At 47.7% G+C, this 14,080-nt stretch overlaps 1 protein-coding gene across 1 annotated transcript in view; it reads right to left on the bottom strand.

The window, feature by feature from the left end:
* Nucleotides 1–2,105: 2,105 nt before the first annotated feature.
* The window catches only part of MDGA1 (MAM domain containing glycosylphosphatidylinositol anchor 1), a 137,604-nt gene continuing 125,629 nt past the window's right edge, over nucleotides 2,106–14,080 (bottom strand). The window contains exons 16-18 of the mRNA XM_029965106.1: nucleotides 4,954–5,084; nucleotides 3,929–4,037; nucleotides 2,106–2,659 (exon numbers count right to left, since the gene is read on the bottom strand). Of these exons, the coding sequence (XP_029820966.1) occupies nucleotides 2,568–2,659; nucleotides 3,929–4,037; nucleotides 4,954–5,084 (332 nt within the window). The 3' untranslated portion in view covers nucleotides 2,106–2,567. The remainder of the gene's footprint in view (nucleotides 2,660–3,928; nucleotides 4,038–4,953; nucleotides 5,085–14,080) is intronic.

The following is a 14,080-nucleotide window of genomic DNA, read 5'->3' as shown; positions in this document are numbered from 1 at the left end:
AGTGGACTCTTACCAGGAATCGGGTGATGACTTCTGACCTCTAACAATCATGCAGGAAAGGAAGAGCATGGGACTGAAAGAACTCGGCTAAAAAAGGATGGTGGCACTGGCTGCCCATGAAAATGGCAACAAACAGCAAGATGCAGAATCGCTGTTCGCACCCACTGCATCCATGATGCTGCCTGGCCCTAGGCAACAGTCTTGGGTTTCCAGGTCAAATATGCAGTGTGACCAAGGTCTGGGCTCTGAAGGGAGGAGTGGAGACAGAAAAGACACAGTCCTAATTCTTGGAAATGGAGAAAAGCAAATTAGTAAGGGAGACCTGTATAATCCCCTCCCACTGTCTTGCATTGCCTCCTGTGAAGGAGGTTCCCTTGCCCCTCACAGCTGATATCCTTTCTCTCTCTGGTGACTGGGAAGCATTAGTGCATTAGTGCAGATGAATACCTTTCCAGGATCTAGGGAGTGATGGATTTCAAGACTTCAAACTGGATCTCCTGGGAGTTAGGTAAGAGCTTTCCCCCCCATCAGAGAAGGAAAGGAAGCACCAGCTGTGGCTGGAAGCTGAGCAATGCAGGAGGCAGCTAATACATTCAGGTGATTTCAGATAAATGCAGCTGTCTCAGAGAAGCTGATATATTCATCAGAAATAGGTAAGAAGCCATGGGTACTGAGGGCTTCAGTGAGAGAGCTAGCTTATTATACATCTCTGGTGCCTTAGACAGGGGTTTTGGATGGGGTGTTCCCCAAGAGGAAGAGTACCACTTAAATGGATTGCCAGAGCACGGGCTAGTAAACCACAATTCACAGTCCTGTGGGGCTAACTCTGACCTGTGCAGGAGATTACTCATGTCCAGAGCTGCTTCCAGATGCACCAAGGCTATCACAGCTCCTTTCTGGCCAGTGCAGGGGAGACCCTTATCCTGGGGGTTTAATTTGGACTAGCACATGCCTCCATCTGCTACAGGTCTGCAAGCAGGGAGAAACATCAGCTTTATCCTTTCATGACACCAGCAGGAAAAAGGTGAATTTCCTGTCTACTTGTTCCTCAGTGGCAAACAGGGCCACAGTTCAGCACAAACCCCTCTTTTGGGTCAACTTCCTGCCTCCATCCTTCATCCTTCTTGGGGCATGTTCCTGCCTGTTTCACCTTTCAGCTCCTCTGCCCACTGCTTTGGCAGTGGAAGCCGTGTGAGTGCCTGTGTGGCTGCATGTGCTGACAAAATTCAGCCACCTCTCCCCTGAGCAGCAATGCTGTTGCACCCTTCACCCATGCTGCAGCTAATGTGCCATGCATGCAGAAAGGCCTCTGGAGGTGAGGGTGCAGCATCGGAGCTGCCTGAACTGCCAGTCCAGGGGCTGGATCACGGGCACAGGACCTGCTGTTTGTCTGACAAACATTTAAATGCCTCACTTTTCCCATAATACAGAAAGCTTGAGGTGGAGAAAGTTAAGCAATGGAATAACAACCAAAATAAATAGGTAATGAAGTAGAGGCAGAGAAGCAATCCTGGATTTAGGGTTTAGGTGGCCGTCATCCCAATATGCCCAGGTGGAAGCCAAAGCACAACTGCTCCACCCTTCCAGTCCCATCCCATCACACCTCATCCCCCAGCCTGACAGAGACACCTTTCTGTCTGCAGCTCAGACCTGCTCTCATAGTTTTCCTACCCAGCAAGAGTGCTGAAAGACAGAAAGAGGCTCTTAGAGGCCAGTGCTGCAGCTGGATCCAGCCAGTATTTCACCACTCAGCGTGGTCCGCGTCATCGGTCCCTTCCTGCTCCATCTTCTTCAGGCTGGTGGGTGAGAAGCACAGAGAAGTGGGGAAAGGCCAAAGCAAACCACACTGGGAGCAATTAAATACATGAGAGCCTGGAAGATGTGGATGGATGGAGACACTGAAGCACATGCGGTGTGAGGCAAGGTGCTCTGGCCACTGGCACTTGGGGTGGCTGCTGCCCCACGGTTGAGGCTGGCATTACTGCAGGGAGCTGCAGCTGGAGTGGGGCAGCCCCAGCCAGAGGGAAAGCATGAGAAGACAAGGGGAGTACTGCAGTATATCATCCACTAAGCTGTGGGGTCTGCAGTAAAGAAGGTAACTGTTCTGGTAGAAATTTGTGCTTTAATATATTTTTGTTTGTTTGTTTAAAACAAGTTCCCACTTCCCTGAGGAAGCCCTGTCCGACATTCCCAAGGAAACATGGGGGTGTTTTTTTCCTCCTTCATTTGCTCTTCACATTTCTTCATCCTATTTTTTGTCTTTCATTCCTTCTTTTCTGTCTGTTTCTGTTTCTTTTCTTCCTTCCTCTCTCTCTCTCACTCTCTCGTGCACGTGCTTTTAAAAAAAGTTTTGTCTTTATTTTTAAACTTTGTTCTAGACATTACGACTTTCTCAAGGAGTGCTCCAGTTCTGAACCAGATCCCTTTGCGTGGTCATGCCTGTCAGTCTTTGGTAACATATGGACACTTTGGTGTGCCAGTGAGGAGGGTAGGAAAAGGAGCAGAGGTGGCTGATCAGGAAAGGAGCAGGAATGTCTTGGTCCGAAGACAGGAGCGCTCGCTTGCCATCATCTGAGCAGCACGTAAAGGAAGAAAGTCAATGGGCCACAAAGACAAGGGCTGTGCAGGGCTGGGACACCACTTCCTGGAAGAGCAACCGCTGCCAACCGAGAAGAGAGAAAGAGAATTAGTGATGGGACAGATCAGCACGCATCAATGTCTTCTCCCACACCAAAACACACATATCTATTGGAAGATATTTCTAGCCTTTCTTGGACATTCTCAAGGTTTCCTAAAACTATTTCTTTTCTAACTTTGGAGAAAAGGTTGAATCTTAGATACTTTTGCAATCCAACCCTCCTTTCATCCCCAGAAGTTTCAACTTGAGTCAAGCAAAAGGTTCTGGTTGTGTTTTGGTTACAGGTTAACCATCCTAGGCTGAAACAGACCTTTAACTGCACATAAAATTTTGAAATTTTTAGGGTGTTCTCACTTTTTTATGTTTTGTTTCCCCCTTCACCTTTGAAGTTAAGAAAATTGCTGAAAGTGACTCTTACTCAACAAATTTTTTTGTTTCAAAAATAACAAAAACTTGCTCACAAGTGCCTGCCTGTCTCTGATTTGCCTACTCCAAACATGTGTCCTCCTGCCCACCTGAGGCATGTCATCGAGGACACAGGCAGAACTAAGGCAATAGGCACACCAGTAATTCCCACTCGAGGGTGAATGCCTCCATACTGCTTACACACCTTGCTATGGCTGCAACCTACAGTGCATCCCAGTGAGAGTGGAGTTGTCTCCATTACTGCAGTGCTGGCATCAGGTTATGTGGATGGACTGGAAAGAGACTGGTGGGATTTAGCTCAAGTGCTCACTGTCAGGATTGGGAGAGAGGTGCCATACAGCTCAGGTAGCTTGCTCCCATCCAGCATGTGTGACACCCTGCCTGGATGTGCCTCTCTGCTCAGAGGGCAACAGGAAGAATCCCAGCCCCTTTACTCCATGCCCCAAACAGCAGATTTTTTTTCCTGGAGAAGGACTGACTTAACACTGCAGAGGCCATTAAATCCTGCAGAAGACCATTCCATTTCCAAAGCTCCCGCACCTGAGGTTTCCAGAAATGAGATACTGCAGAAGTCCTTAGCTTCTTCGGGATGACACCCCCACCCAACATACTGGTGCAGACATGCTGGTGTCTGGCACCACAGCCCCTACAGGATCTGGCTGTTCCTTTGAGCTCTGCTAACTCACCACTGTAAAGAGGTGTTCAAGAATCTGACAGCTCCTCTGCTGACTTCTGCTGATGGAGTCAACCACTTTGTTGAGTCCCACCAACATGTGCTTTGAAATTAGCTGCGCATCCTTAGTGCATGCATTTTTGAATGCACTCATACCAACTTGTTTGCCTCTGAGGCACACACAGTCTCACCCTTATTTGGTCCAATTGGCTTCCTTGGACAGTCTCCCTTTTTCAGAGTGACGTCATCGATGGCAATGTCCCCCTCGTAGCTCGTGCCCCGGACACCTTCGAAAATTAACTGCAAGCAGAGCATGGGAGAGAGCCTGGCATGAGGCTGCAGTTGTGGAGGGCCCTTCCCGCACTGCAGGGCTCTGCAGAGGTGAGCAGGACACAGACCAGATCTTATCAGGTCCCCAAGTGAATGATTCCTTCCCGTTTCTCCAGTACTCACAGAATCTGGAAAGCCAGATCCCACTGCTTTTGGGACCAACCTCCCTGTGCTGAATGTCTGTACGGTAATAAATGACCATGTACAGCTCTGCTTTATTAAGTGTCCTGCGCTAACAAGCCAACCAATACTGAACAGTACTTGCAAGAGTAACTAAATTCTCATTTATTATTTTGAAGCATACTGGGCATTTTGTCACAGTGCCACAACTTACCAGCTTGCACAGAGCAGCTCTCACAAACAACCCTACAACAGCAAAGTAGCCTGTTGAGTAAAAACACCAGCAATAAAAGCAGTCACTTCCTGGCTACACATGAGTGACTCGACGAGCAGATACAGAGTGTCCAGTTCATACTCACAAAATCTCCTATAGTCCTAAACCGGGGGGGAGAGTGGGGGTGGGTTCTCGCAGCACATGCTAGAAGAAATCTCTAGCACTCAGTCATTTTACACCAACAGCCCCCAGATGTTCAACACTAAGAGACCTGTCCGTCACACGGACACGGTACCAAAAGGTGCTCTTCGATAAGCGGTTTCCAGACCAGCAGTAATCAGAAATTTATAGTGCCAAACTGATGCTTGCACATAACTTCAGCAAGCTTTTGCTTTGCCCCAGTGACCCTGGGGTTGAGAGCTCCCAGTGCCCTCCCAGTGCCCCACCAGTGCCTGTGCCACAGAGGCAGATGACTGCTCGGAAGGCTCCTACATCCCTGCCACATGGACAGGAAAGGTGGCAGGTGACTCCTTGACTGTGGAGCTGACTTACCTGGAAGGGCCCAGGCGGGTTGATGGGCACATGTGCTTGCTGCCACATGTTCCCCCGGTTCCCACTGAGTGACCAGACCTGGGTGTCAATGGCTCGCTTGTTCCGCACACGGACTAGCAGGTTCAAGGAGCCTGTAAGAGAGAAACCAGGTGCTGGTGTAAGGGGGAAGGCAGGCAAGCCTGCCTGCTGGGCTGGCTCCAGCACAGCTCTGGGGCTCAGCCTCAAACCATAGCTGTATGCCCCAGCTGGCCCAGGGACAGTCTGCAGAGCCGCAGCACTAATCTTTGAAGGGAGCCAGCTTTCTTCTCTGTTGATGGATAAGTGCCACTGGCAATGTTTCATCCACCTAGACTATCCAAGGGAGGACACAGACCCAGACAAAGAGGGACAGGACGAGGAAGAGGAAGTTTACAGCACGGCTGGGGTGGCAGAAGAAGGGGGTAGCAGAAATGCTAGCTGCCAGGGACCTCCAGAGGCATCCCATCCAATCTCCTGCTTGAAGCTGTCTCCCGCTCTACAGGAGGGCAGTATGGTTTTGTCTGGCCAAGTCTTGAATTTCCCTGAGGAAACCAACTTTGTCCAGTATGAACCTTCAGCACTACCAGTTGTTGTCACTGCAACCTACTATGTTGTCTAATACTATGAAAAGATTTTGGTTTTGTCATCTTTGAATGTGCCCTTGAAACAGTTGGGGGTCAAGAGCTGATAGTAACCTCCTCTTTGCTAGACTGAGCCAGTCCAGCTCCCTTAGGAGCTCTTCCTCAGAACTTCTGCTCCTGGTCTTTGACCATCCTGATGCCCTTCTGCTGGACTCCCACCAATTACTCTACATTCCACTTGAAATGAGGAGCGCAGAACAGGTATTTGTCTCCCTGTTCACCACTGACACCTGGCATATACTATGCAGCTTATAGCGCTCTCCCTGCCCTGGCCCTGGAAATATGTTGCGGAACTATGACCAGTGTCCTCACTCACCACTTGCCCTGGAAGCAGCCTCGGAGTGAGCACCGTTTCTTTGCGAGCACTGGACAGTATTGCCTGTACCACACCACCTAATACCATCCCATCCCCTTGTTTTCAGAGGGACACAAAGACCCTGTGAATCATTCTTTCAAAAAAAGCAATTCCCAAAAGGTTTTGTCTGCCATTAAACCAAAACCAAAGCCAACAAATTTCAAAGCATTTCCAGTTCTCACTTTGAAAAGTGTTTCACAGCCTCCAACCCTTCATCCGCAAATGAAACCATCTCAGTTTGTGTTCCTGCAACATCTTTTCACTAGTGCCCTCAGCTGACTTCTCTTCCTATTTTGCTTAAGGGAAAAAACATTTTAAAGCATTCACTCAGTGTTAACCTAAAGACCTTTTTTCCTCAAAACATCAATCAATCACAACTCTAGTAATGCTGTTGCTCATCAGTGTTTCCGGTCTCCATACAAAGATATATTACACCTGAGAGCAGAGGGGCAATAGTAACCCTTACTTATACATCTGTAGTCTGTCTGCACTTGGGATGCTGCATTTACACATGGGTACGGCCTTTCTGAGAAGCAGCAGAAAAAGGTCAGGGGAAGAGAGAGGGAAACAGACTTTCCTATATGACCTCTCTCCTATATGATCCCCCCAAATTCTTCATTCTTGTCACATGTGCCTTAGGGGCACTGCGTGAATCACAAGGACCTGGAATTACCCCCATCAAGTGCCTGGCTGTCAGAAAGTGAGAGATATATCACAGGGAGTTCAGAAATGCATAATAAAGATGATGAAGTGTTTAGATTCTGAGTGAATGACTTACAAGAAAAGGTTAAAAAAATGAAATATGTATACAATTTAGTGAAATGAGGAAAGAAGGGCATTTTATTGCCTGGAAATATTCTGAAGTGTTAGCAGTAAGGCTAGCTGAGAAAATTAGACGATGGCCTGACAGGACATAGACAGCGTATCAAATTCCCTTCCCTAGTGGTACCCAGTTTTGGATGCACACCATAACCCAAGATCAGGAGAAAAATAGATGGTTTCTCTCTCTCTCAAGACCAGCTGGCACTGCACAGCCTTGGTGGGCCAGAGGTAAGTGAGTGAGACCTCTCTTCTGGAAACACAGTGACACAGACAAGAGATGCCAGAGTCTCTGGCAAAACCAGGTTTGAACTGCTGATTTCTTGGCACCTTCCCTGCCCTGAGGAGCTTCCTACAAAAGAAAGTCCCTCTAAGAGGGATACCTAGTCCTCCTGGAGGTCCTTGTTAAAACTGATAGCTCACACAGGAACTACATAATTCCACAGATCAATGTCAACAGGAATACGCTCAGAGCAGCTAATTACCAGATGCCAGAGCCGGTGAGGTGAGGGACTGAGAGTGAATGAAGAATTAATATGAAGCTGATAGCAAGCACAGATTAAAAACAACCATTGTCTATTTCACTCTCGTTTGGGGACTTGTAGCTAGGATCTGCTGTGCAACAGCCAGCACTGGGACAAATCAGGCAGCAAATGAACTTTGATGCCCCAGGAAAAAAAGCAAAGGTGAGATAGAAGGAAACCCAGAGAAGCATCTGGAATGCAAATTAGTGCCTCCAAAGCACTGTCTGTAAATGCCTGGCCTAAACCCAAACTAAGCCTGAGCATATCCCGGCTGACAACTTCATGTCCTTGCAGCATCAGGAAAAATGTTTCAACCTTTTGGACCCCAAATTCCCTAATACAACAATACTGATTACGAGCAGGCATTCTTCAAATGGTTGGCAGTTATCTACTCACAACATGCTGTGTTTCACTACCCCTGTCTACAGATGGAAAACTGAAGGTCAAAACAGATGAGCAGTATACAAATCAGTCAGACTTGTGAAGGACAGCCAGGTGTCATAGCCCTACCTGCAATTCCTGCTGAGTTACAGAGGCTCCCTGAGACTGGGAAGGAACTATAATACCTCCAGCTGTCACTGGGAATATGCTTCTGGGAGGCATGGCAGAGACTCTAGGACTTTAAACATCTGGACTGTCCCATCTGATTTGAGGCCACAGTGTTGTAGATGTTAAAGATTGTGCAGGTCTTCTACTTTATTCCCTTCTACCATGTGTCAGTCTGCCACCAGTTGCCAGTCAAGTTTAAGGGCATGTAGCCTGTGATGGAGGTACTTGTAAATGAACCTCCAGATCTGAGCTCCAGGCAGAGCCATAAAACATTGCAGACTTGGACTGCAGGAATCTCCAAGTCATCTTTCCAGTTCCTCAGAGCTTCTATATCTGCACTTTCCAGTCTGGCCTCAAAAGCCAACTTTGTGATGGAATAAGCGCTGCAGGGCTTTGTGTTTTCCAAGGGAAAGCTTTGGGTTCAGCCCACTGCCCTAAAATCAAGCATTGTTCAGGATCTCACAAATTAATTCTCAGGCTAAAAAGGGACGTGAGGCCTGTGTACATATGGACATCCATAGGTCCTGACCTCTGGTAGATTCGCATCTGCCCACACCTACTTCCATGCAATCTAGCGATACCCATCTCATGCCTTATTAACTATCTTTATTCACAGTGTAGCTTTCAGCATGGCACACAAATTCAGCCTGAATCAACCACCTAATGCTTGTTAAGTGCCCCTCCTAGAGCAAAGACTACATCTCCAAATCCCACTTTGCAGGAGGGAGTCGGTGCACAGGCTATGCATGTGTGGGGTGTGAGGAGCCCATTTACAGCTGAAAACTGACTTGCTATGGGATCCTCAGCAAACTGCTTTTACCTACTTTCATCTGCTGACACAATATGATAATGATAATCAAGCAGGACAATAACTCTCAGTCACTCAGAAGGGAACTGAGAAACATAGCAAACATTTTATGAGACCTGAGTGAACATAAAAGTGCCTGAGCTCTTCTCCCCTTCCAGTGGTTACAAACTGAGGAAGAACCAAAGTGTCACTTGCTCTTCAACTTCCCATCAGTGCAGATGTGAAAGGCCCATATGGGATGTTCTCCAGTGCTGCAGTCACCCTTTTTGCCTGGTTTTAAACTGCAATTGTGCCTACTTTCCTGTATCAGAGTCCAAAACCAGCTGGCCAGTTTTGTTACCTATTTCTGTCATTCTTGCCCCTTACCCATCTCCCCCATCTGGCATTTCCTAGGGGTATCTGCTGGTGAGGGACGCACAAAAATAGACCATCTATCTGCTGCTAAATCTCTCCAGCCAACCAGAGACAAATAAACAAAAGAAAAATCCCAGGACACCAGCAATCCCGTTGCTACCTCTTCCCATACAAGGCAATCTTTTTGCATTTGTCTTGTGATCTGTATTATTCCTTCTTCCTAATCAAAAGGGAGAATAAAGGCCAGTGACAAGTGATGAGGAATCAATTACAGAGAGAGCGAGTGGTACCTTCTGCTGGCTGCCATTAAGACCAGAGCTGGCATTTCAAAAGAGTGGCACTCACACAAAAGAGCACCAGCTAGGCTGCCAGATACAGTAGCCCAAGGGATGCCTTAAATGTTACCTTCTCATAACAAGAAAAGGTCTTCACTCAGTTTCCACAGGATGGGGACTTCACTGTTGCAATGAATTGCAGTGTAGATCCAGAAGGGCCAGCGCAGGCAGCAGTAGGAGGGAGGTAGGGTCTGTAAGGGCAGGGCCACTGGCACAGTCTGTGCAGGATGGCAGAGAAGGTAGAGGTTTCTTCAAGAGTTCTCTGCAGGGAAACTGGAGGGGGGGTCAATGCAGGGTGATGTGGGAAAAGGCTAAGACGCAGCTCAGTTTTTATGGCTCAGATGGAAGGCAGGCAGCTGGAGCAGTCAGGAAGCAAAGAGAGGATGCGGCACGTTGAGAGATGGGGTGCCATGCCAAGTGCAGCAGAGCTTCATGGGATGGGTAGGGAAGGCTGTTGAAATCTACACCCAGGAGCTGGGCTGGCTGCAGGCTGGAATGCAGCCTGGTCTCACTGGGACTCCCTGTTGTGCTCCTGCAGGATCCCTGCTCCAGCATGGGGCAATCTCAGGTGATCAGCTATTCACGAGAATTCCTGGCTGCAGCTGCAGTTTAGATTTGGCATCAACTGGGAATTCAAGGCTGAAAGCCCCCATGGAAATTCCCATGGCATTTCAACTGCAGACAAGACAGACTGAGATAAAAAGCTGATTGATTGCAAGAGATATGCAGTGGATGGAAAGAGGTACACAGTGAGGACTTAGACCTTGCATAGCTTAGCAGAGTCACCTGCAGATTCAACATGAGGGCTAAAACCAATCCAAGGAGAAATCAATCCAGGGAGAAAAGAGCTCTTACCTTTCTAACAGGGGCTCTGAGCGCTTCCTTAAGTGTTTAATGTTAACACACTGATCAGAAACTAAAAGCCCAAAGCTTAGTGCAGGCAAATCCCAGGAGCAAATGACAGTCTCTAGAAAGAATCTATTACTGTTTATAATCTCTGCAACAAAGACAGGTCTCTCCCTCTCTCATTTAAATGGATGTTAATGAATAGCAGTCAGTGTCAGGCTAGTGTTTCAGTTACAGAGCTGTGGGGGAAAGTGACTGCTCTGTGAGCTAGAAAGCAGAGTGTGGAAAAATAATTGTAGCACAGATAGAGATGGAGAAATAATATCAGCTGGTATTGACTCATAATTTCTAGAAATGGAAGTTGTCTTCATGCCATGATGGGATATATTTACTCGTTCACAGTCTCTCAGGATGCTTCATACATTTAACATATGTGCAGTAAGACAATTAAAGCCTCTGGGCTGCTTTGACTCCTGATTACAGAGAACTTTGTCTCTACATGTCTTTAACAGTTCTCAGCTTGGTGTGCAGAGTCCCCTGTGTCCAGTCACAGGGTCACTACATAGACCTCTTCCTGCAGCCACCACTTCACTAACTTCAAAGCAGGAGGGTTCAGAGAGCTCATCTGGGTCAGAGTTCGGAAAGCACCACTATCCCACTTCTACTCACAAGGCATCCCCACTGGGAAACTGAGCATGTTAAGTGCTGTGCTGCAAGTTGGCTAATTGCTGTGGGACACTCTGTGCCTCATTACAGTAGTGAATGAGAAGAGAGAAAGGGATCAGGAATTCAAGCCTCCAGTTCCCTGCTGTGGCTGGGACTTTTTAGGAATATAAATAATAATATGGTAAGTTTTGAGGGGCAGTGTTTCCCCTACAGCAAACCTGTGAAAATCTAACTATAGAAAATTTTCTTTGGAGTATACAATAGATTTAAAAGCCCCCAAAGAAACAAACACATTTCCACCCCTGACCTCCTAAACCACCCTCAAATGAGGCTGGGCTTGAAGCAATATTCCCTAACATTGCAAAGTCAATTGCACAGATTGACCTATGATCCATCATTGTCCATCTCACCTGTCTGGCACGTACATGAATTTTGGGATGGAGGGAATGGGCCAGCAGAGAAGCAACAACACTGCACTCTGTGGATGGCTGGATGCCTGTATGGGTGGATGTCTGGGGGAGACACACTGGAGGTGGGGGACCTGGGGCCTGCAGACAGTGGGGTAAATGCAGTGGTATAGTCATGGCTTTTTCATGATGAGGAATGCAAGAACTAACGAGAGGAAGGCAGGCAAGCTACAGCTATAGCTCCTTCCTTCTAGCATATCCCCAGCTGTCTGTGTACATATAGAGCAGATGGTGATATGGCAAGAGCAGACTTGCAATGGAACTATGCTTGAGCTCCTCTGCTCATTTGATCCACAGTATAGTTAGAGAAACTGTTAGCATAGGAAGATGAAAGATAGAAGACTTCCATCTTTGATATTGTATTTATGGAACAAAATCCTGCCACCGCTTTTCATGGAAAATTCCCTCAGAGGTTGTTTGTGATCAGTAACAGGCTTTCTATGTGTGGACAACAAGATGTGGCTTAGGGAATTCAAAAGTGTGAGAAAAAAATCTTGACGCTTCATAACATTAAATTTGTACTATCTTGGAAGGACAAACGCCCATCTAATAGGCAGCCAGAACAGAGTAGAGGGAGGGTAGAGGAGGGGTGATTCATGGGTAAGTTCAGAGCTTGTCACTTTTTGGGGTCATGGCTGTGTATGAGCCCAGCGTTGCCTCTGACTGAGCTGCAGGCAGAGCAGGGGGAGCCCCAGGTGTTCGGCAGTGAAATGGACACTGCTGCTGTCATTTCTCTGCACAGCTGCTGGCAAGCAGGATGGGATGATGCCAATGGGGGCAGCTCCTTCCCTCTTACCTATTGTAGCTCCTTCTCTCTTACCTGCTGTGCTGGGTACTATATAGAGAGGAAAGGCCAGCCTGGGGGAAAATCATAGAATGGTTTAGGTTGGAAAAGAGGCTGGGCTTGAAGCAATATTCCCTAACATTGCAAAGTCAATTGCACAGATTGACCTATGATCCATCATTGTCCATCTCACCTGTCTGGCACGTACATGAATTTTGGGATGGAGGGAATGGGCCAGCAGAGAAGCAACAACACTGCACTCTGTGGATGGCTGGATGCCTGTATGGGTGGATGTCTGGGGGAGACACACTGGAGGTGGGGGACCTGGGGCCTGCAGACAGTGGGGTAAATGCAGTGGTATAGTCATGGCTTTTTCATGATGAGGAATGCAAGAACTAACGAGAGGAAGGCAGGCAAGCTACAGCTATAGCTCCTTCCTTCTAGCATATCCCCAGCTGTCTGTGTACATATAGAGCAGATGGTGATATGGCAAGAGCAGACTTGCAATGGAACTATGCTTGAGCTCCTCTGCTCATTTGATCCACAGTATAGTTAGAGAAACTGTTAGCATAGGAAGATGAAAGATAGAAGACTTCCATCTTTGATATTGTATTTATGGAACAAAATCCTGCCACCGCTTTTCATGGAAAATTCCCTCAGAGGTTGTTTGTGATCAGTAACAGGCTTTCTATGTGTGGACAACAAGATGTGGCTTAGGGAATTCAAAAGTGTGAGAAAAAAATCTTGACGCTTCATAACATTAAATTTGTACTATCTTGGAAGGACAAACGCCCATCTAATAGGCAGCCAGAACAGAGTAGAGGGAGGGTAGAGGAGGGGTGATTCATGGGTAAGTTCAGAGCTTGTCACTTTTTGGGGTCATGGCTGTGTATGAGCCCAGCGTTGCCTCTGACTGAGCTGCAGGCAGAGCAGGGGGAGCCCCAGGTGTTCGGCAGTGAAATGGACACTGCTGCTGTCATTTCTCTGCACAGCTGCTGGCAAGCAGGATGGGATGATGCCAATGGGGGCAGCTCCTTCCCTCTTACCTATTGTAGCTCCTTCTCTCTTACCTGCTGTGCTGGGTACTATATAGAGAGGAAAGGCCAGCCTGGGGGAAAATCATAGAATGGTTTAGGTTGGAAAAGACCTTTAAGATCATGAAGTCCAACCATTAAAAATGAGAGTATGATTAGCGTAGCAAGAAGGAGACCATGTGTAGGAAACTTTCCTACCAATTTTGCAGACTCAAGAAGCAGAGTGAACCACAGTTCAGCTGTGAGGTCTGTTTGCTCCTTGTTCACCCTCTGTTTCGTGACATGCCCAGATGCCTCCAGGCAAATGCTCTTTCTCCTCCCAGCTTTGATAACTGACCCTTTCATCTTTGCCACCAGACACAGATGGGTCCTTTGCGGAATTCATGTGCTCAGCTCTCAGACTGAGAGCACGCACTGTGCTCTGCACTCTCAGACGAGTTGAAACAGAAGTCTGCTTCATAGACAGTGCCAGGTTTAAAAGAGCTCAACAGCCAGACAGGGGAGTCTGCCTGCCTGCCTCCCTTCTGTAGGCAGGCTTTGCAAAGACCTCAGCCAGAGAGGATGGAGACTCCCAGAGCCCCCAAAATACAAGTGGGAGGGCTCCTGACAAAAACCCTGCAGACACAGATGTATGTACACCAAGGAAAATTTTGCCTGTCTCTTCTCTATCTCTATTAACAATTTCTGTATTTCCCCATCATCACCCTGTCTGTGGTGTCTCAGTCCCGGGAGCCAAGCACAGGGCAGCTGCATGGCTGCAGGGCGTGGAGCAGATGGGCTGTTTCACTGTGATGCTGAAGCCAGTAAGACAGCAGGAAGGAGCAGCTGAGTTCATATATTCTTCCTACTGAACAGAAGACACCACTCAAAAGCTGTTCTCTGGCCTCCTCCTCTGCCTGACCCAAGGAGACAGTGAGAGGATGAATG

The sequence above is a fragment of the Manacus vitellinus genome, unplaced genomic scaffold, assembly GCF_001715985.3.
Source record: "Manacus vitellinus isolate BGI_N305 unplaced genomic scaffold, ASM171598v3 scaffold_8_pilon, whole genome shotgun sequence".
Lineage (NCBI taxonomy): Eukaryota > Metazoa > Chordata > Aves > Passeriformes > Pipridae > Manacus > Manacus vitellinus.
The sequence above is the reverse complement of the archived record's forward strand: the minus strand, read 5'-3'. Positions and strand labels throughout refer to the sequence as shown.